Source organism: Nerophis ophidion, linkage group LG13 (genome assembly GCF_033978795.1).
Source record: "Nerophis ophidion isolate RoL-2023_Sa linkage group LG13, RoL_Noph_v1.0, whole genome shotgun sequence".
In the NCBI taxonomy this organism is placed as follows: Eukaryota; Metazoa; Chordata; class Actinopteri; order Syngnathiformes; family Syngnathidae; genus Nerophis; species Nerophis ophidion.
The window spans coordinates 1,773,341-1,795,585 of record NC_084623.1 but is presented as its reverse complement, the minus strand read 5'-3'; the positions used below and the strand labels follow the sequence as shown (position 1 = coordinate 1,795,585).

The window sequence follows — 22,245 nt, the reverse complement described above, 5'->3', positions numbered from 1 at the left end:
TGTGTAACTCCACACGTGACCTTAACATAGTCCCAGGTCACATTGTTAACCGTGTGTACCTCCACACGTTACCTTAACATAGTCCCAGGTCACATTGTTAACCCTGTGTAACTCCACACGTGACCTTAACATAGTCCCAGGTCACATTGTTAACCGTGTGTAACTCCACACGTGACCTTAACATAGTCCCAGGTCACATTGTTAACCCTGTGTAACTCCACACGTTACCTTAACATAGTCCCAGGTCACATTGTTAACCCTGTGTAACTCCACACGTGACCTTAACATAGTCCCAGGTCACATTGTTAACCGTGTGTAACTCCACACGTGACCTTAACATAGTCCCAGGTCACATTGTTAACCGTGTGTAACTCCACACGTTACCTTAACATAGTCCCAGGTCACATTGTTAACCCTGTGTACCTCCACACGTGACCTTAACATAGTCCCAGGTCACATTGTTAACCCTGTGTAACTCCACACGTGACCTTAACATAGTCCCAGGTCACATTGTTAACCCTGTGTAACTCCACACGTGACCTTAACATAGTCCGAGGTCATATTGTTAACCCTGTGTACCTCCACACGTGACCTTAACATAGTCCCAGGTCACATTGTTAACCCTGTGTAACTCCACACGTTACCTTAACATAGTCCCAGGTCACATTGTTAACCCTGTGTACCTCCACACGTTACCTTAACATAGTCCCAGGTCACATTGTTAACCCTGTGTAACTCCACACGTGACCTTAACATAGTCCCAGGCCACATTGTTAACCATGTGTAACTCCACACGTTACCTTAACATACTCCGAGGTCATATTGTTAACCCTGTGTACCTCCACACGTGACCTTAACATAGTCCCAGGTCACATTGTTAACCCTGTGTACCTCCACACGTGACCTTAACATAGTCCCAGGTCACATTGTTAACCCTGTGTAACTCCACACGTGACCTTAACATAGTCCCAGGTCACATTGTTAACCGTGTGTAACTCCACACGTGACCTTAACATAGTCCCAGGTCACATTGTTAACCCTGTGTAACTCCACATGTGACCTTAACATAGTCCCAGGTCACATTGTTAACCCTGTGTAACTCCACACGTTACCTTAACATAGTCCCAGGTCACATTGTTAACCCTGTGTAACCCCACACGTTACCTGAACATAGTCCCAGGTCACATTGTTAACCCTGTGTAACTCCACACGTGACCTTAACATAGTCCCAGGTCACATTGTTAACCGTGTGTAACCCCACACGTGACCTTAACATAGTCCCAGGTCACATTGTTAACCCTGTGTAACTCCACATGTGACCTTAACATAGTCCCAGGTCACATTGTTAACCGTGTGTAACTCCACACGTGACCTTAACATAGTCCCAGGTCACATTGTTAACCCTGTGTAACTCCACACGTGACCTTAACATAGTCCCAGGTCACATTGTTAACCCTGTGTACCTCCACACGTTACCTTAACATACTCCGAGGTCACGTTGTTAACCCTGTGTAACTCCACATGTTACCTTAACATAGTCCCAGGTCACATTGTTAACCCTGTGTAACTCCACACGTGACCTTAACATAGTCCCAGGTCACATTGTTAACCCTGTGTACCTCCACACGTTACCTTAACATACTCCGAGGTCACGTTGTAAACCCTGTGTAACTCCACACGTGACCTTAACATAGTCCCAGGTCACATTGTTAACCTTGTGTAACTCCACACGTGACCTTAACATAGTCCCAGGTCACATTGTTAACCCTGTGTAACTCCACACGTGACCTTAACATAGTCCCAGGTCACATTGTTAACCCTGTGTAACTCCACACGTGACCTTAACATAGTCCCAGGTCACATTGTTAACCGTGTGTAACTCCACACGTGACCTTAACATAGTCCCAGGTCACATTGTTAACCCTGTGTAACTCCACATGTGACCTTAACATAGTCCCAGGTCACATTGTTAACCCTGTGTAACTCCACACGTTACCTTAACATAGTCCCAGGTCACATTGTTAACCCTGTGTAACTCCACACGTTACCTGAACATAGTCCCAGGTCACATTGTTAACCCTGTGTAACTCCACACGTGACCTTAACATAGTCCCAGGTCACATTGTTAACCGTGTGTAACCCCACACGTGACCTTAACATAGTCCCAGGTCACATTGTTAACCCTGTGTAACTCCACATGTGACCTTAACATAGTCCCAGGTCACATTGTTAACCGTGTGTAACTCCACACGTGACCTTAACATAGTCCCAGGTCACATTGTTAACCCTGTGTAACTCCACACGTGACCTTAACATAGTCCCAGGTCACATTGTTAACCCTGTGTAACTCCACACGTGACCTTAACATAGTCCCAGGTCACATTGTTAACCCTGTGTACCTCCACACGTTACCTTAACATACTCCGAGGTCACGTTGTAAACCCTGTGTAACTCCACACGTGACCTTAACATAGTCCCAGGTCATATTGTTAACCTTGTGTAACTCCACACGTGACCTTAACATAGTCCCAGGTCACATTGTTAACCCTGTGTAACTCCACACGTGACCTTAACATAGTCCCAGGTCACATTGTTAACCCTGTGTAACTCCACATGTGACCTTAACATAGTCCCAGGTCACATTGTTAACCCTGTGTAACTCCACATGTGACCTTAACATAGTCCCAGGTCACATTGTTAACCCTGTGTAACTCCACACGTGACCTTAACATAGTCCCAGGTCACATAGTTAACCCTGTGTAACTCCACACGTGACCTTAACATAGTCCCAGGTCACATTGTTAACCCTGTGTAACTCCACATGTGACCTTAACATAGTCCCAGGTCACATTGTTAACCCTGTGTAACTCCACATGTGACCTTAACATAGTCCCAGGTCACATTGTTAACCCTGTGTAACTCCACATGTGACCTTAACATAGTCCCAGGTCACATTGTTAACCCTGTGTAACTCCACACGTGACCTTAACATAGTCCCAGGTCACATTGTTAACCCTGTGTAACTCCACATGTGACCTTAACATAGTCCCAGGTCACATTGTTAACCCTGTGTAACTCCACATGTGACCTTAACATAGTCCCAGGTCACATTGTTAACCCTGTGTAACTCCACATGTGACCTTAACATAGTCCCAGGTCACATTGTTAACCCTGTGTAACTCCACACGTTACCTGAACATAGTCCCAGGTCACATTGTTAACCGTGTGTAACTCCACACGTGACCTTAACATAGTCCCAGGTCACATTGTTAACCGTGTGTAACTCCACACGTTACCTTAACATACTCCGAGGTCACATTGTTAACCCTGTGTAACTCCACACGTTACCTTAACATAGTCCCAGGTCACATTGTTAACCGTGTGTAACTCCACACGTTACCTTAACAAAGTCCGAGGTCACATTTTTATGGGAGCCAGAGCCCGAACCCAAACTTCTTGTCAATTTTTTTGAGAGGCAAGTTGATGAGTTGCATTGTGTAAAATTTTGAAGGCAGTGCAAAAAGAGGCAAGCAGAAGTTTGGAGAAGAGCAGGCAGCACATCAGGATGGATGAGGGAGAGGGAAGTGTCTGCCTTTGATGAGAGCATCATCTTTAGTCAGCAGAATGAGACCATCACTTTGTAGGTTGGTGTTCTTACAAATCCTGTTGTCCTACTCGCAGGTCACTTTCGTCCCGAGTTCATCCGGCCGCTGCCACCTCTGCACGTGTGTGAGGACGAGCTGGCCTGGCTCAACCCCAGCGAGCCAGACCACGGCGTGCAGTGGGACCGCTCCATGTGCGTGAAGAATAGCACGGGCGTGGAGATCAAGCGCCTGATGTCCAAGGCCTTCAAGAGTCCGCTGTCGGCACAACAGCAGTCGCAGGTGAGCCGTCCTCGCTGTCCTCGCTGTCCTCGCCCTTTGCTCCCACGACCGCCCCTCTGTGTGGCCCCACAGCTGCTGGCCGAGCTGGAGAAGGACCCCAAGCTGGTCTACCACATCGGCCTGGCGCCCGCCAAGCTGCCTGACCTGGTGGAGAACAACCCTCTGGTGGCCATCGAGATGTTGCTGAAGTTGATGCAGAGCAGCCAGATCACCGAGTACTTCTCTGTGCTGGTCAACATGGACATGTCTCTGCACTCCATGGAGGTGGTCAACAGGTACTCTTCCATCAGCTGCTGTAACTGTCACATGACCTCCTAGACTGACCACACAGGAGGTCAACTGCTGTAACTGTCACATGACCTCCTAGACTGACCACACAGGAGGTCAACTGCTGTAACTGTCACATGACCTCCTAGACTGACCACACAGGTCAACTGGTGTAACTGTCACATGACCTCCTAGACTGACCACACAGGAGGTCAACTGCTGTAACTGTCACATGACCTCCTAGACTGACCACACAGGAGGTCAACTGCTGTAACTGTCACATGACCTCCTAGACTGACCACACAGGTCAACTGGTGTAACTGTCACATGACCTCCTAGACTGACCACACAGGAGGTCAACTGCTGTAACTGTCACATGACCTCCTAGACTGACCACACAGGTCAACTGGTGTAACTGTCACATGACCTCCTAGACTGACCACACAGGAGGTCAACTGCTGTAACTGTCACATGACCTCCTAGACTGACCACACAGGAGGTCAACTGGTGTAACTGTCACATGACCTCCTAGACTGACCACACAGGTCAACTGGTGTAACTGTCACATGACCTCCTAGACTGACCACACAGGAGGTCAACTGCTGTAACTGTCACATGACCTCCTAGACTGACCACACAGGTCAACTGGTGTAACTGTCACATGACCTCCTAGACTGACCACACAGGAGGTCAACTGCTGTAACTGTCACATGACCTCCTAGACTGACCACACAGGAGGTCAACTGCTGTAACTGTCACATGACCTCCTAGACTGACCACACAGGAGGTCAACTGCTGTAACTGTCACATGACCTCCTAGACTGACCACACAGGTCAACTGGTGTAACTGTCACATGACCTCCTAGACTGACCACACAGGTCAACTGGTGTAACTGTCACATGACCTCCTAGACTGACCACACAGGAGGTCAACTGCTGTAACTGTCACATGACCTCCTAGACTGACCACACAGGAGGTCAACTGCTGTAACTGTCACATGACCTCCTAGACTGACCACACAGGTCAACTGGTGTAACTGTCACATGACCTCCTAGACTGACCACACAGGAGGTCAACTGCTGTAACTGTCACATGACCTCCTAGACTGACCACACAGGAGGTCAACTGCTGTAACTGTCACATGACCTCCTAGACTGACCACACAGGTCAACTGCTGTAACTGTCACATGACCTCCTAGACTGACCACACAGGAGGTCAACTGGTGTAACTGTCACATGACCTCCTAGGCTGACCACACAGGAGGTCAACTGGTGTAACTGTCACATGACCTCCTAGACTGACCACACAGGTCAACTGGTGTAACTGTCACATGACCTCCTAGACTGACCACACAGGTCAACTGATGTAACTGTCACATGACCTCCTAGACTGACCACACAGGAGGTCAACTGGTGTAACTGTCACATGACCTCCTAGACTGACCACACAGGTCAACTGGTGTAACTGTCACATGACCTCCTAGACTGACCACACAGGTCAACTGGTGTAACTGTCACATGACCTCCTAGACTGACCACACAGGAGGTCAACTGCTGTAACTGTCACATGACCTCCTAGGCTGACCACACAGGAGGTCAACTGGTGTAACTGTCACATGACCTCCTAGACTGACCACACAGGAGGTCAACTGGTGTAACTGTCACATGACCTCCTAGACTGACCACACAGGTGAACTGGTGTAACTGTCACATGACCTCCTAGACTGACCACACAGGTGAACTGGTGTAACTGTCACATGACCTCCTAGACTGACCACACAGGTGAACTGGTGTAACTGTCACATGACCTCCTAGACTGACCACACAGGTCAACTGGTGTAACTGTCACATGACCTCCTAGACTGACCACACAGGTGAACTGGTGTAACTGTCACATGACCTCCTAGACTGACTACACAGGTGAACTGGTGTAACTGTCACATGACCTAGACTGACCACACAGGTACACTGGTGTAACTGTCACATGACCTCCTAGACTGACCACACAGGTCAACTGGTGTAACTGTCACATGACCTCCTAGACTGACCACACAGGTCAACTGGTGTAACTGTCATATGACCTCCTAGACTGACCACAAAGGAGGTCAACTGCTGTAACTGTCACATGACCTCCTAGACTGACCACACAGGAGGTCAACTGGTGTAACTGTCACATGACCTCCTAGACAGACCACAAAGGAGGTCAACTGGTGTAACTGTCACATGACCTCCTAGACTGACCACACAGGTCAACTGATGTAACTGTCACATGACCTCCTAGACTGACCACACAGGAGGTCAACTGGTGTAACTGTCACATGACCTCCTAGACTGACCACACAGGTCAACTGGTGTAACTGTCACATGACCTCCTAGACTGACCACACAGGTCAACTGGTGTAACTGTCACATGACCCCTGGGCTGACCACACAGGAGGTCAACTGGTGTAACTGTCACATGACCTCCTAGACTGACCACACAGGTCAACTGGTGTAACTGTCACATGACCCCTGGGCTGACCACACAGGAGGTCAACTGGTGTAACTGTCACATGACCTCCTAGACTGACCACACAGGAGGTCAACTGGTGTAACTGTCACATGACCTCCTAGACTGACCACACAGGTCAACTGATGTAACTGTCACATGACCTCCTAGACTGACCACACAGGAGGTCAACTGGTGTAACTGTCACATGACCTCCTAGACTGACCACACAGGTCAACTGGTGTAACTGTCACATGACCTCCTAGACTGACCACACAGGTCAACTGGTGTAACTGTCACATGACCTCCTAGACTGACCACACAGGTCAACTGGTGTAACTGTCACATGACCTCCTAGACTGACCACACAGGTCAACTGGTGTAACTGTCACATGACCTCCTAGACTGACCACACAGGTCAACTGGTGTAACTGTCACATGACCCCTGGGCTGACCACACAGGAGGTCAACTGGTGTAACTGTTACATGACCTCCTAGACTGACCACACAGGTCAACTGGTGTAACTGTCACATGACCCCTAGGCTGACCACAGCGGTGGACTTGCCTCCAGAGTTCATCCACCTGTACATCTCCAACTGCATCTCCACCTGTGAGCAGATCAAAGACAAATACATGCAGGTGAGGCTGGCCGTGCTGGGGTCAAAGGTGAGATGATGTCATTGTTGTGGCTCCTCCCACAGAACCGGCTGGTGCGCCTGGTGTGTGTCTTCCTGCAGTCCCTGATCAGGAACAAGATCATCAACGTGCAGGACCTCTTCATCGAGGTGCAGGCCTTCTGCATCGAGTTCAGTCGCATCCGCGAGGCTGCCGGACTCTTCCGCCTGCTCAAGAGCCTGGACACTGGCGACACCCCCACCAAGTGAGAGGGCGGGGCTTACACAAGCACTGTAAATATCTGCTCATCCCCAATAAACTTCCTTTTTCTGACACTGTAGTACAGTCATAACTAGTACTGCTGCTCATGTCAACTTTTATTACTACATATAGATATATATATGTATGTATATCCATCCATCCATTTCCTACCGCTTATTCCCTTTGGGGTCGTGGGGGGCGCTGGTGCCTATCTCAACTACAATCGGGCGGAAGGCGGGTACACCCTGGACAAGTCGCCACCTCATCACAGGGCCAACACAGATAGACAGACAACATTCACACACTAGGGACCATTTAGTGTTGCCAATCAACCTATCCCCAGGTGCATGTCTTTGGAGGTGGGAGGGGCCTATCCCCAGGGGCTTGTCTTTGGAGGTGGGAGGGGCCTATCCCCAGGTGCAAGACTTTGGAGGGGGGAGGGGCCTATCCCCAGGTGCATGTATTTGGAGGTGGGAAGGGCCTATCCCCAGGTGCATGTCTTTGGAGGTTGGAGGGGCCTATCCCCAGGTGCATGTCCTTGGAGGTGGGAGGGGCCTATCCCCAGGTGCATGTCTTTGGAGGTGGGAGGGGCCTATCCCCAGGTGCAAGACTTTGGAGGGGGGAGGGGCCTATCCCCAGGTGCATGTATTTGGAGGTGGGAAGGGCCTATCCCCAGGTGCATGTCTTTGGAGGTGGGAAGGGCCTATCCCCAGGTGCATGTCTTTGGAGGTGGGAGGGGCCTATCCCCAGGTGCATGTCCTTGGAGGTGGGAGGGGCCTATCCCCAGGTGCATGTCTTTGGAGGCGGGAGGGGCCTATCCCCAGGTGCATGTTTTTGGAGGTGGGAGGGAGCCGGAGTACCCGGAGGGAACCCACGCATTCACGGGGAGAACATGCAAACTACACACAGAAAGATCCCGAGCCCGGGATTGAACCCAGGACTACTCAGGACCTTCGTATTGTGAGGCAGACGCACTAACCCCTCTTCCACCGTGCTGCCATATATATATATATTCATATATATATGTGTGTATATATATGAATATTTATAGAACACATGCAGAAATATTGCACTGTAATACATTTAAGATCCTTCTCACATCAGTTACTAATATTTCGCCATATGAAGAATTCTGCCACACCAAGATGGTAAAAGAACATTTGACTGACAAATTCATGTAACATAAACAAGTCAAAAGTATTTTATTGAAGTATAAGGTTCCTGCTAAACTAAAAACATTTCTTGTCCTAAAACATAGTGACATTTTTCAAATATTAGAGACTACAATTCATCAAAGATGGTGTTCAAAAGTCAAATATGACTTTTATTTGACAAAGTCAAGGTGAATGAGATCAAATGTTGGGGAAAAGTAAAACAAAACTGAACATTTTTGATCTTATGAAGTTTTTTTTTAAGCAGTATATATTTCCTATGTATGCCATTTACATGTACCATGTATGACATCATCATGCAGGTATGACAAGGCACATTAGATATGACATCATCATGCAGGTATGACATGGTATATGAGATATGGCATCATCATGCAGGTATGACATGGCACATGAGATATGACATCATCATCATGCAGGTATGACATGACATGAGATATGACATCATCATCATGCAGGTATGACATGGCACATGAGATATGACATCATCATCATGCAGGTATGACATGGTACATGATCATATGTGCTTCATGGCGCGAGCCATCAGGCAGGCAAACACAGTCATCACCATCTTGGACTTGACTTCCACTAAGTCCTCAGGCAGCGCGTACACGCGGGCGCCAATCTTCCTCGCCATGGAGATGGCATACCTGCAACATCATCATGTACAACATCATCATCATTCACGTCATCAACATCAGGTACATCATGTACAACATCATTATGCACATCATCAACATCATGTACAGCATCATCATGCACATCATCAACATCATGTACATCATTATGACACCCACATTTGCCAGCGGGCCAGATTGGAAAGCTCTACAGGCGCATGTGGCCCCCGGCCTTCTTTTAGCCCAGGAGGAAGTATAGATCTATTCCAGCACATGGCCTCTCTTCAGGAGGAAGTAGAGATCTATTCCAGCACATGGCCTCTCTTCAGGAGGAAGTAGAGATCTATTCCAGCACATGGCCTCTCTTCAGGAGGAAGTAGAGATCTATTCCAGCACATGGCCTCTCTTCAGGAGGAAGTAGAGATCTATTCCAGCACATGGCCTCTCTTCAGGAGGAAGTAGAGATCTATTCCAGCACATGGCCTCTCTTCAGGAGGAAGTAGAGATCTATTCCAGCACATGGCCTCTCTTCAGGAGGAAGTAGAGATCTATTCCAGCACATGGCCTCTCTTCAGGAGGAAGTAGAGATCTATTCCAGCACATGGCCTCTCTTCAGGAGGAAGTAGAGATCTATTCCAGCACATGGCCTCTCTTCAGGAGGAAGTAGAGATCTATTCCAGCACATGGCCTCTCTTCAGGAGGAAGTAGAGATCTATTCCAGCACATGGCCTCTCTTCAGGAGGAAGTAGAGATCTATTCCAGCACATGGCCTCTCTTCAGGAGGAAGTAGAGATCTATTCCAGCACATGGCCTCTCTTCAGGAGGAAGTAGAGATCTATTCCAGCAGACATCAGCCTGCTCCCCTCCAGGAGGAGATATAGATGGATTCAGGCCAGCAATCCAGCAGAATGTTTCACAGTCTGTATCCCCAGGCTGGGAGACTGATAAATAAGCAGCTTGCCGCTTTACTGCCCCTTTGTTACCCCTTTACTGCCCCTTTATTACCCCTTTAATGCCCCTTTATTACCCCTTTACTGCCCCTTTATTACCCCTTTACTGCCCCTTTGTTACCCCTTTACTGCCCCTTTATTACCCCTTTACTGCCCCTTTATTACCCCTTTACTGCCCCTTTGTTACCCCTTTACTGCCCCTTTATTACCCCTTTACTGCCCCTTTATTACCCCTTTACTGCCCCTTTATTTCCCTTTTACTGCCCCTTTATTACCCCTTTACTGTCCCTTTGTTACCCCTTTACTGCCCCTTTATTACCTCTTTACTGCCCCTTTATTACCCCTTTACTGCCCCTTTATTACCTCTTTACTGCCCCTTTATTACCCCTTTACTGCCCCTTTATTACCCCTTTACTGCCCCTTTATTACCTCTTTACTGCCCCTTTGTTACCCCTTTACTGCCCCTTTGTTACCCCTTTACTGCCCCTTTGTTACCCCTTTACTGCCCCTTTATTACCTCTTTACTGCCCCTTTATTACCCCTTTACTGCCCCTTTATTACCCCTTTACTGCCCCTTTATTACCTCTTTACTGCCCCTTTATTACCTCTTTATTACCCCTTTACTGCCCCTTTGTTACCCCTTTACTGCCCCTTTATTACCTCTTTACTGCCCCCTTATTACCTCTTTATTACCCCTTTACTGCCCCTTTGTTACCCCTTTACTGCCCCTTTATTACCCCTTTACTGCCCCTTTATTACCTCTTTGCTGCCCCTTTATTACCTCTTTACTGCCCCTTTATTACCCCTTTACTGCCCCTTTATTACCTCTTTACTGCCCCTTTATTACCCCTTTACTGCCCCTTTATTACCTCTTTACTGCCCCTTTATTACCTCTTTACTGCCCCTTTATTACCCATTTACTGCCCCTTTATTACCTCTTTACTGCCCCTTTATTACCTCTTTATTACCCCTTTACTGCCCCTTTGTTACCCCTTTACTGCCCCTTTATTACCTCTTTACTGCCCCTTTATTACCCCTTTACTGCCCCTTTGTTACCCCTTTACTGCCCTTTTATTACCTCTTTGCTGCCCCTTTATTACCTCTTTACTGCCCCTTTATTACCCCTTTACTGCCCCTTTATTACCCCTTTACTGCCCCTTTATTACCTCTTTACTGCCCCTTTATTACCCCTTTACTGCCCCTTTATTACCCCTTTACTGCCCCTTTGTTACCTCTTTACTGCCCCTTTATTACCCCTTTACTGCCCCTTTATTACCTCTTTACTGCCCCTTTATTACCCCTTTACTGCCCCTTTGTTACCCCTTTACTGCCCCTTTATTTACTGCCCCTTTATTACCTCTTTACTGCCCCTTTACTACCCCTTTACTGCCCCTTTATTACCCTTTCACTGCCCCTTTATTACTTTACTGCCCCTTTATTACCCTTTCACTGCCCCTTTTCTTACCCATTTACTGCCCCTTTATTACCCTTTCACTGCCCCTTTTCTTACCCATTTACTGCCCCTTTATTACCCCTTTACTGCCCCTTTATTACCCTTTCACTGCCCCTTTTCTTACCCATTTACTGCCCCTTTATTACCTCTTTACTGCCCCTTTTCTTACCCATTTACTGCCCCTTTATTACCCTTTCACTGCCCCTTTATTACCCATTTGCTACCCCTCTGTTGCCCCTTTACTTCTACCTCACTCTACACCACCTCAATAATTGTGCCCTGGACTCTGCATTGCTGCAACATCAACGTAACACATCTTCATGTATATCATCATGCACATCTTCATGTATATCATCATGCACATCTTCATGTATATCATCATGCACATCTTCATCTATATCATGCACATCTTCATGTATATCATCATGCACATCTTCATGTATATCATGCACATCTTCATGTATATCATCATGCACATCTTCATGTATATCATCATGCACATCTTCATGTATATCATGCACCTCTTCATGTATATCATCATGCACATCTTCATGTATATCATGCACATCTTCATGTATATCATGCACATCTTCATGTATATCATGCACATCTTCATGTATATCATCATGCACATCTTCATGTATATCATGCACATCTTCATGTATATCATGCACATCATCATGTATATCATGCACATCTTCATGTATATCATCATGCACATCTTCATGTATATCATCATGCACATCTTCATGTATATCATGCACATCACCATGTATATCATCATACACATCATCATGCACATCACCATGTATATCATGTATAATATCCATATGAATACCCCATTGGACCCACCGTGCGTGGCGCTCCAGACTATAATTGATAGCTGTGGTCTTACACAAATAATAAATGAACCGACGCATCGCAGCGGTAATACGATAGACCTAGTGCTTGTCAGAGGTATCACCGTCTCCAAAGTTATGATACTCCCGTATACTAAAGTAATGTCCGATCATTACCTTATAAAATTCGAAGTTCAGACTCATGTTCGGCAAGCTAATAATAATAATAACTGCTATAGCAGCCGCAACATTAATACGGCCACAACGACGACTCTTGCGGACCTACTGCCCTCGGTAATGGCACCATTCCCAAAGTATGTGGGCTCTATTGATAACCTCACTAACAACTTTAACAACGGCCTGCGCGAAACCATTGATAGTATAGCACCGCTGAAGTTAAAAAAGGCTCCAAAAAGGCGTACGCCATGGTTTACTGAAGAAACTAGAGCTCAGAAATTATTATGTAGAAAGCTGGAACGCAAATGGCGCACGACTAAACTTGAGGTGCACCATCAAGCATGGAGTGATGGTTTAATAACTTATAAACGCATGCTTACCTTAGCTAAAACTAATTATTACTCAAATCTCATCCGCATTAATAAAAACGATCCAAAATTTTTGTTTAGTACGGTAGCATCGCTAACCCAACAAGGGACTCCTTCCAGTAGCTCCACCCATTCGGCAGATGACTTTATGAAGTTCTTTAATAAGAAAATTGAACTTATTAGAAAGGAGATTAAAGACAATGCGTCCCAGCTACAACGGGGTTCTATTAACACAGATACGATTGTATATACGGCGGATACTGCAAATATCCAAAATAGTTTCTCTCGTTTTGATGAAATAACATTAGAAGGATTGTTACAACGTGTAAATGGAATAAAACAAACAACATGTTTACTTGACCCACTTCCTGGGAAACTTATCAAGGAGCTTTTTGTATTATTAGGTCCATCAGTGCTAAATATTATAAACTTATCACTTTCCTCGGGCACTGTTCCCGTTGCATTCAAAAAAGCGGTTATTCATCCTCTCCTTAAAAGACCTAACCTCGATCCTGACCTCATGGTAAACTACCGACCGGTGTCTCACCTTCCCTTTATTTCGAAAATCCTCGAAAAAATTGTTGCAGAGCAGCTAAATGAGCACCTAGCGTTTAACAATCTATGTGAAACCTTTCAATCCGGTTTCAGGGCAAATCACTCGACTGAGACAGCCCTCGCAAAAATGACTAATGATCTATTGCTAACGATGGACTCTGATGCGTCATCTATGTTGCTGCTCCTCGATCTTAGCGCTGCTTTTGATACCGTCGATCATAATATTTTATTAGAGCGTATCAAAATACGAATTGGTATGTCAGACTCAGCTCTGTCATGGTTTAACTCTTATCTTACTGATAGGATGCAGTGTGTCTCCTATAACAGTGTGACCTCGGACTATGTTAAGGTAACGTGTGGAGTTCCCCAGGGTTCGGTCCTTGGCCCTGTACTCTTCAGCATCTACATGCTGCCGCTAGGTGACGTCATACGCAAATACGGTATTAGCTTTCACTGTTATGCTGATGACACCCAACTCTACATGCCCCTAAAGCTGACCAACACGCCGGACTGTAGTCAGTTGGAAGCGTGTCTTAATGAAATTAAACAATGGATGTCCGCTAACTTTTTGCAACTTAATGCCAAAAAAACGGAAATGCTGATTATCGGTCCTGCTAGACACCGACCTCTATTTAATAATACAACTTTAACATTTGACAACCAAATCATAAAACAAGGCGACACGGTAAAGAATCTGGGTATTATCTTCGACCCAACTCTCTCCTTTGAGGCACACATTAAAAGCGTTACTAAAACGGCCTTCTTTCATCTCCGTAATATCGCTAAAATTCGCTCCATTCTGTCCACTAAAGACGCTGAGATCATTATCCATGCGTTTGTTACGTCTCGCCTCGACTACTGTAACGTATTATTTTGGGGTCTCCCCATGTCTAGCATTAAAAGATTACAGTTAGTACAAAATGCGGCTGCTAGACTTTTGACAAGAACAAGAAAGTTTGATCACATTACGCCTGTACTGTATATACCTTTATATACATATATACATACATATATACTGTATATACCTTTATATACATATATACATACATATATACTGTATATACCTTTATATACATATATACTGTATATACCTTTATATACATATATACATACATATATACTCTATATACCTTTATATACATATATACATACATATATACCTATACTGTATATACCTTTATATACATATATACATACATATATACTGTATATACCTTTATATACATATATACATACATATATACTGTATATACCTTTATATACATATATACTGTATATACCTTTATATACATATATACATACATATATACCTATACTGTATATACCTTTATATACATATATACATACATATATACCTATACTGTATATACCTATATATACATACATATATACTGTATATACCTTTATATACATATATACATACATATATACTGTATATACCTTTATATACATATATACATACATATATACTGTATATACCTTTATATACATATATACCTATACTGTATATACCTTTATATACATATATACATACATATATACCTATACTGGCTCACCTGCACTGGCTTCCTGTGCACTTAAGATGTGACTTTAAGGTTTTACTACTTACGTATAAAATACTACACGGTCTAGCTCCATCCTATCTTGCCGATTGTATTGTACCATATGTCCCGGCAAGAAATCTGCCTTCAAAGGACTCCGGCTTATTAGTGATTCCTAGAGCTCAAAAAAAGTCTGCGGGCTATAGAGCGTTTTCCGTTCGGGCTCCAGTACTCTGGAATGCCCTCCCGGTAACAGTTCGAGATGCCACCTCAGTAGAAGCATTTAAGTCTCATCTTAAAACTCATCTGTATACTCTAGCCTTTAAATAGACCTCCTTTTTAGACCAGTTGATCTGCCGCTTCTTTTCTTTCTCCTATGTCCCCCCCTCCCTTGTGGAGGGGGTCCGGTCCGATGACCATGGATGAAGTACTGACTGTCCAGAGTCGAGACCCAGGATGGACCGCTCGTCGGGACCCAGGATGGACCGCTCGCCTGTATCGGTTGGGGACATCTCTACGCTGCTGATCCGCTTGAGATGGTTTCCTGTGGACGGGACTCTCACTGCTGTCTTGGAGCCACTATGGATTGAACTTTCACAGTATCATGTTAGACCCGCTCGACATCCATTGCTTTCGGTCCCCTAGAGGGGGGGGGGGGGGTTGCCCACATCTGAGGTCCTCTCCAAGGTTTCTCATAGTCAGAATTGTCACTGGCGTCCCACTGGATGTGAATTCTCCCTGCCCACTGGGTGTGAGTTTTCCTTGCCCTTTTGTGGGTTCTTCCGAGGATGTTGTAGTCGTAATGATTTGTGCAGTCCTTTGAGACATTTGTGATTTGGGGCTATATAAATAAACATTGATTGATTGATTGACTGATGTATATCATGCACATCATCATGTATATCATCATGCAAATCATCGTGCACATCATGTATATTATGCGCATCATCATGTATATCGTCATGCACATCATCCTGCACATCACCATGTATATCATCATGCACATCATGTATATATCATGCACATCACCATGTATATCATGCACATCACCATGTATATCATCATGCACATCATGTATATATCAAGCACATCATGTGCATGATGATAAACATGAAGATGTGCATGATATACATGAAGATATGCATGATATACATGATGATGTGCATGATATACATGATGATGTACATGCCGATGTGCATGTTGATATACATGAAGATGTGCATAATATACATGAGGGTGTGCATGATATACATGATGATGTGCACGATATACATGATGATGTGCATGATACACATGATGATGTCCATGATGATGCGCATGATGGTATACATGTTGATGTGCATGATATACATGATGATGTGCATGATCATATAAACGATGATGTGCTTGATTATATACATGATGATGTGCATGATGATGTGCATGATCATATAAACGATGCACGATGATGTGCTTGATTATATGATCATGCACATCATCATGCACATCATGTATATCAAGCACATCAACATATATATCATCATGCGCATCATCATGGACATCATCATGTATATCATGCACATCATCATGTATATCGTGCACATCATGTATATCATCATATATATCATGCGCATCATCATGTATATTATGCACATCATGTATATCAACATGCACATCAGCATGTATATCATGCACATCATCATGCACATCATCATGTATATCATGCATATCTTCATGTATATCATGCGCATCTTCATGTTTATCATCATGCACATCATCATCATCATATATATCATGCACATCATGTATATCATGCACATCATGTATATCATGCACATCATCATCATCATGCACATTATCATGTATACCATGCACATATTCATGTATATCATGCACATATTCATGTATATCATGCACATCATGTATATATCTTGCACATCATCGTGTATATCATCATGCATATCATCATGTATATCATGAAAATCAACATGTATATCATCATGCACATCATCATGTACATCATGCACATCATCATGGACATCATGTATATCATGCACATCATCATGTATATCATGCATATCTTCATGTATATCATGTGCATCTTCATGTATATCATCATGCACATCATTTTATCATGCCCATCTTCATGTATATCATGCACATCATCATGTATATAATGCACATCATGTATATCATGCACATCATCATGTATATCATGCACATTATCATGTATACCATGCACATATTCATGTATATCATGCACATATCCATGTATATCATGCACATCATCATGTATATCATGCACATCATGTATATCATGCTCATCATCATGTATATCATGCACATCATCATGTATATCATGCACATCACCATGTATATCATGCACATCACCATGTATATCATGCACATCATATATATCATGCACATCATCATGTATAACATGCACATCATCATGTATATCATGCACATCATGTATATCATTCACATCATCATGTATATCATGCACATGTATATCATTCACATTATCATGCAAATTATCATGTATATCAAGCACATCATCATGCAGATCATCATGTATATCATGCACATCCTCATGTATATAATGCACATGATGTATATTAGTGGTTCTCAACCTTTTTTCAGTGATGTACCCCCTGTCAACATGTTTTTTCAGTGATGTACCCCCTGTCAACATGTTTTTTCAGTGATGTACCCCCTGTCAACATGTTTTTTCAGTGATGTACCCCCTGTCAACATGTTTTTTCAGTGATGTACCCCCTGTAAACATGTTTTTTCAGTGATGTACCCCCTGTCAACATGTTTTTTCAGTGATGTACCCCCTGTCAACATGTTTTTTCAGTGATGTACCCCCTGTCAACATGTTTTTTCAGTGATGTACCCCCTGTCAACATGTTTTTTCAGTGATGTACCCCCTGTCAACATGTTTTTTCAGTGATGTACCCCCTGTCAACATGTTTTTACTTCAAGTACCCCCTGTCAACATGTTTTTTCAGTGATGTACCCCCTCTCAACATGTTTTTTCAGTGATGTACCCCCTGTCAACATGTTTTTTCAGTGATGTACCCCCTGTCAACATGTTTTTTCAGTGATGTACCCCCTGTCAACATGTTTTTTCAGTGATGTACCCCCTGTCAACATGTTTTTTCAGTGATGTACCCCCTGTCAACATGTTTTTTCAGTGATGTACCCCCTGTCATCATGTTTTTTCAGTGATGTACCCCCTGTCAACATGTTTTTTCAGTGATGTACCCCCTGTCAACATGTTTTTACTTCAAGTACCCCCTGTCAACATGTTTTTTCAGTGATGTACCCCCTGTCAACATGTTTTTTCAGTGATGTACCCCCTGTCAACATGTTTTTTCAGTGATGTACCCCCTGTCAACATGTTTTTACTTCAAGTACCCCCTGTCAACATGTTTTTTCAGTGATGTACCCCCTGTCAACATGTTTTTTCAGTGATGTACCCCCTGTCAACATGTTTTTTCAGTGATGTACCCCCTGTCAACATGTTTTTACTTCAAGTACCCCCTGTCAACATGTTTTTTCAGTGATGTACCCCCTGTCAACATGTTTTTTCAGTGATGTACCCCCTGTCAACATGTTTTTTCAGTGATGTACCCCCTGTCAACATGTTTTTTCAGTGATGTACCCCCTGTCAACATGTTTTTACTTCAAGTACCCCCTGTCAACATGTTTTTCAGTGATGTACCCCCTGTCAACATGTTTTTTCAGTGATGTACCCCCTGTCAACATGTTTTTTCAGTGATGTACCCCCTGTCAACATGTTTTTTCAGTGATGTACCCCCTGTCAACATGTTTTTTCAGTGATGTACCCCCTGTCAACATGTTTTTTCAGTGATGTACCCCCTGTCAACATGTTTTTTCAGTGATGTACCCCCTGTCAACATGTTTTTTCAGTGATGTACCCCCTGTCAACATGTTTTTACTTCAAGTACCCCCTGTCAACATGTTTTTTCAGTGATGTACCCCCTGTCAACATGTTTTTTCAGTGATGTACCCCCTGTCAACATGTTTTTTCAGTGATGTACCCCCTGTCAACATGTTTTTTCAGTGATGTACCCCCTGTCAACATGTTTTTTCAGTGATGTACCCCCTGTCAACATGTTTTTTCAGTGATGTACCCCCTGTCAACATGTTTTTTCAGTGATGTACCCCCTGTCATCATGTTTTTTCAGTGATGTACCCCCTGTCAACATGTTTTTTCAGTGATGTACCCCCTGTCAACATGTTTTTACTTCAAGTACCCCCTGTCAACATGTTTTTACTTCAAGTACCCCCTGTCAACATGTTTTTTCAGTGATGTACCCCCTGTCAACATGTTTTTTCAGTGATGTACCCCCTGTCAACATGTTTTTTCAGTGATGTACCCCCTGTCAACATGTTTTTACTTCAAGTACCCCCTGTCAACATGTTTTTTCAGTGATGTACCCCCTGTCAACATGTTTTTTCAGTGATGTACCCCCTGTCAACATGTTTTTACTTCAAGTACCCCCTGTCAACATGTTTTTCAGTGATGTACCCCCTGTCAACATGTTTTTTCAGTGATGTACCCCCTGTCAACATGTTTTTTCAGTGATGTACCCCCTGTCAACATGTCTTTTCAGTGATGTACCCCCTGTCAACATGTTTTTTCAGTGATGTACCCCCTGTCAACATGTTTTTTCAGTGATGTACCACATGTCAACATGTTTTTACTTCAAGTACCCCCTGTCAACATGTTTTTTCAGTGATGTACCCCCTGTCAACATGTTTTTTCAGTGATGTACCCCCTGTCAACATGTTTTTACTTCAAGTACCCCCTGTCAACATGTTTTTTCAGTGATGTACCCCCTGTCAACATGTTTTTTCAGTGATGTACCCCCTGTCAACATGTTTTTTCAGTGATGTACCCCCTGTCAACATGTTTTTTCAGTGATGTACCCCCTGTCAACATGTTTTTTCAGTGATGTACCCCCTGTCAACATGTTTTTTCAGTGATGTACCCCCTGTCAACATGTTTTTTCAGTGATGTACCCCCTGTCAACATGTTTTTTCAGTGATGTACCCCCTGTCAACATGTTTTTACTTCAAGTACCCCCTGTCAACATGTTTTTTCAGTGATGTACCCCCTGTCAACATGTTTTTTCAGTGATGTACCCCCTGTCAACATGTTTTTTCAGTGATGTACCCCCTGTCAACATGTTTTTTCAGTGATGTACCCCCTGTCAACATGTTTTTTCAGTGATGTACCCCCTGTCAACATGTTTTTTCAGTGATGTACCCCCTGTCAACATGTTTTTTCAGTGATGTACCCCCTGTCAACATGTTTTTTCAGTGATGTACCCCCTGTCAACATGTTTTTTCAGTGATGTACCCCCTGTCAACATGTTTTTTCAGTGATGTACCCCCTGTCAACATGTTTTTACTTCAAGTACCCCCTGTCAACATGTTTTTTCAGTGATGTACCCCCTGTCAACATGTTTTTTCAGTGATGTACCCCCTGTCAACATGTTTTTTCAGTGATGTACCCCCTGTCAACATGTTTTTTCAGTGATGTACCCCCTGTCAACATGTTTTTTCAGTGATGTACCCCCTGTCAACATGTTTTTTCAGTGATGTACCCCCTGTCAACATGTTTTTTCAGTGATGTACCCCCTGTCAACATGTTTTTTCAGTGATGTACCCCCTGTCAACATGTTTTTTCAGTGATGTACCCCCTGTCAACATGTTTTTACTTCAAGTACCCCCTAATCACAGCAAAGCATTTGTGCTTGAAAAAAAGAGATAAAGAAGTAAAATACAGCACTATGTCATCACTTTCTGAAAACTTGTTGAACAATAAACAAGTGATTTAATTGTAAAGATTTCTCCAGATAGAAGTAATCATCAACTTTGGGGATTGTAATAGAGATCCATCTGGATTCATCAACTTACTTATAAACATTTCTTCACAAAAAATAGAAATCTTATTTATGGAACATGTCCACAAAAATCTAGCTGTCAACACTGAATGTTGTATTTCTTTTCACACTTTATGAACTTATATTCATATTTTCTTGAAGTATTATTCAATAAATATATTTATAAAGGATTTTTGAATTGTTGCTATTTTTATAATATTTTAAAAAAAAATCTCACGTACCCCTTGGCATACCTTCAAGTACCCCCATTTGAGAACCACTGGTGTATATCATGCACATCATGTATATCATACACATCATGTATATCATTCACATCACCATGTATATCATTCACATCATCATGTATATCATTCACATCATGTATATCATTCACATCATCATGTATATCATGCACATCATCATGTATATAATGCACATCATGTATATCATGCACATCATCATGTATATCATGCACATCACCATGTATATCATGCACATCACCATGTATATCATTCACATCATCATGTATATCATTCACATCATGTATATCATTCACATCATCATGTATATCATGCACATCATCATGTATATAATGCACATCATGTATATCATGCACATCACCATGTATATCATGCACATCACCATGTATATCATTCACATCATCATGTATATCATTCACATCATGTATATCATTCACATCATCATGTATATCATGCACATCACCATGTATATCATGCACATCATGTATAGCACGCACATCATGTATATCATTCACATCATCATGTATATCATGCACATCATCATGTATATCATTCACATCATCATGTATATCATGCACATCATCATGTATATCATGCACATCATCATGTATATCATTCACATCATCATGTATATCATGCACATCATCATGTATATCATGCACATCATCATGTATATCATGCACATCATCATGTATATCATGCACATCATCATGTATATCATGCACATCATCATGTATATCATGCACATCATCATGTATATCATGCACATCATCATGTATATCATGCACATCATCATGTATATCATGCACATCATCATGTATATCATGCACATCATCATGTACATCATGCACATCATCATGTATATCATGCACATCATCATGTATATCATGCACATC

The 22,245-nt window shown here is 43.4% G+C and overlaps 2 protein-coding genes across 7 annotated transcripts in view; one reads left to right on the top strand and one right to left on the bottom strand.

Moving 5' to 3' along the window:
• Positions 1 to 7,589, top strand: part of LOC133564076 (CCR4-NOT transcription complex subunit 11) — a 14,107-nt gene extending 6,518 nt beyond the window's left edge. Inside the window, exons 4-7 of one of the 2 annotated variants that reach the window (XM_061918165.1) lie at positions 3,682 to 3,884; positions 3,957 to 4,159; positions 7,184 to 7,280; positions 7,343 to 7,589. In XM_061918165.1, the coding sequence (XP_061774149.1) occupies positions 3,682 to 3,884; positions 3,957 to 4,159; positions 7,184 to 7,280; positions 7,343 to 7,525 (686 nt within the window). In that variant the 3' untranslated portion in view covers positions 7,526 to 7,589. Of the gene's footprint in view, positions 1 to 3,681; positions 4,160 to 7,183; positions 7,281 to 7,342 lie in introns of both variants that reach the window. The other variant, XM_061918164.1, reaches the window with a different exon arrangement.
• Positions 7,590 to 8,695: 1,106 nt separating this feature from the next.
• Positions 8,696 to 22,245, bottom strand: part of LOC133564074 (plastin-2-like) — a 30,605-nt gene continuing 17,055 nt past the window's right edge. For 4 of the 5 annotated variants that reach the window (XM_061918161.1, XM_061918162.1, XM_061918158.1 and 1 more), the window contains exon 16: positions 8,696 to 9,339. In XM_061918161.1, the coding sequence (XP_061774145.1) occupies positions 9,207 to 9,339 (133 nt within the window). In that variant the 3' untranslated portion in view covers positions 8,696 to 9,206. The remainder of the gene's footprint in view (positions 9,340 to 22,245) is intronic. The other variant, XM_061918159.1, reaches the window with a different exon arrangement.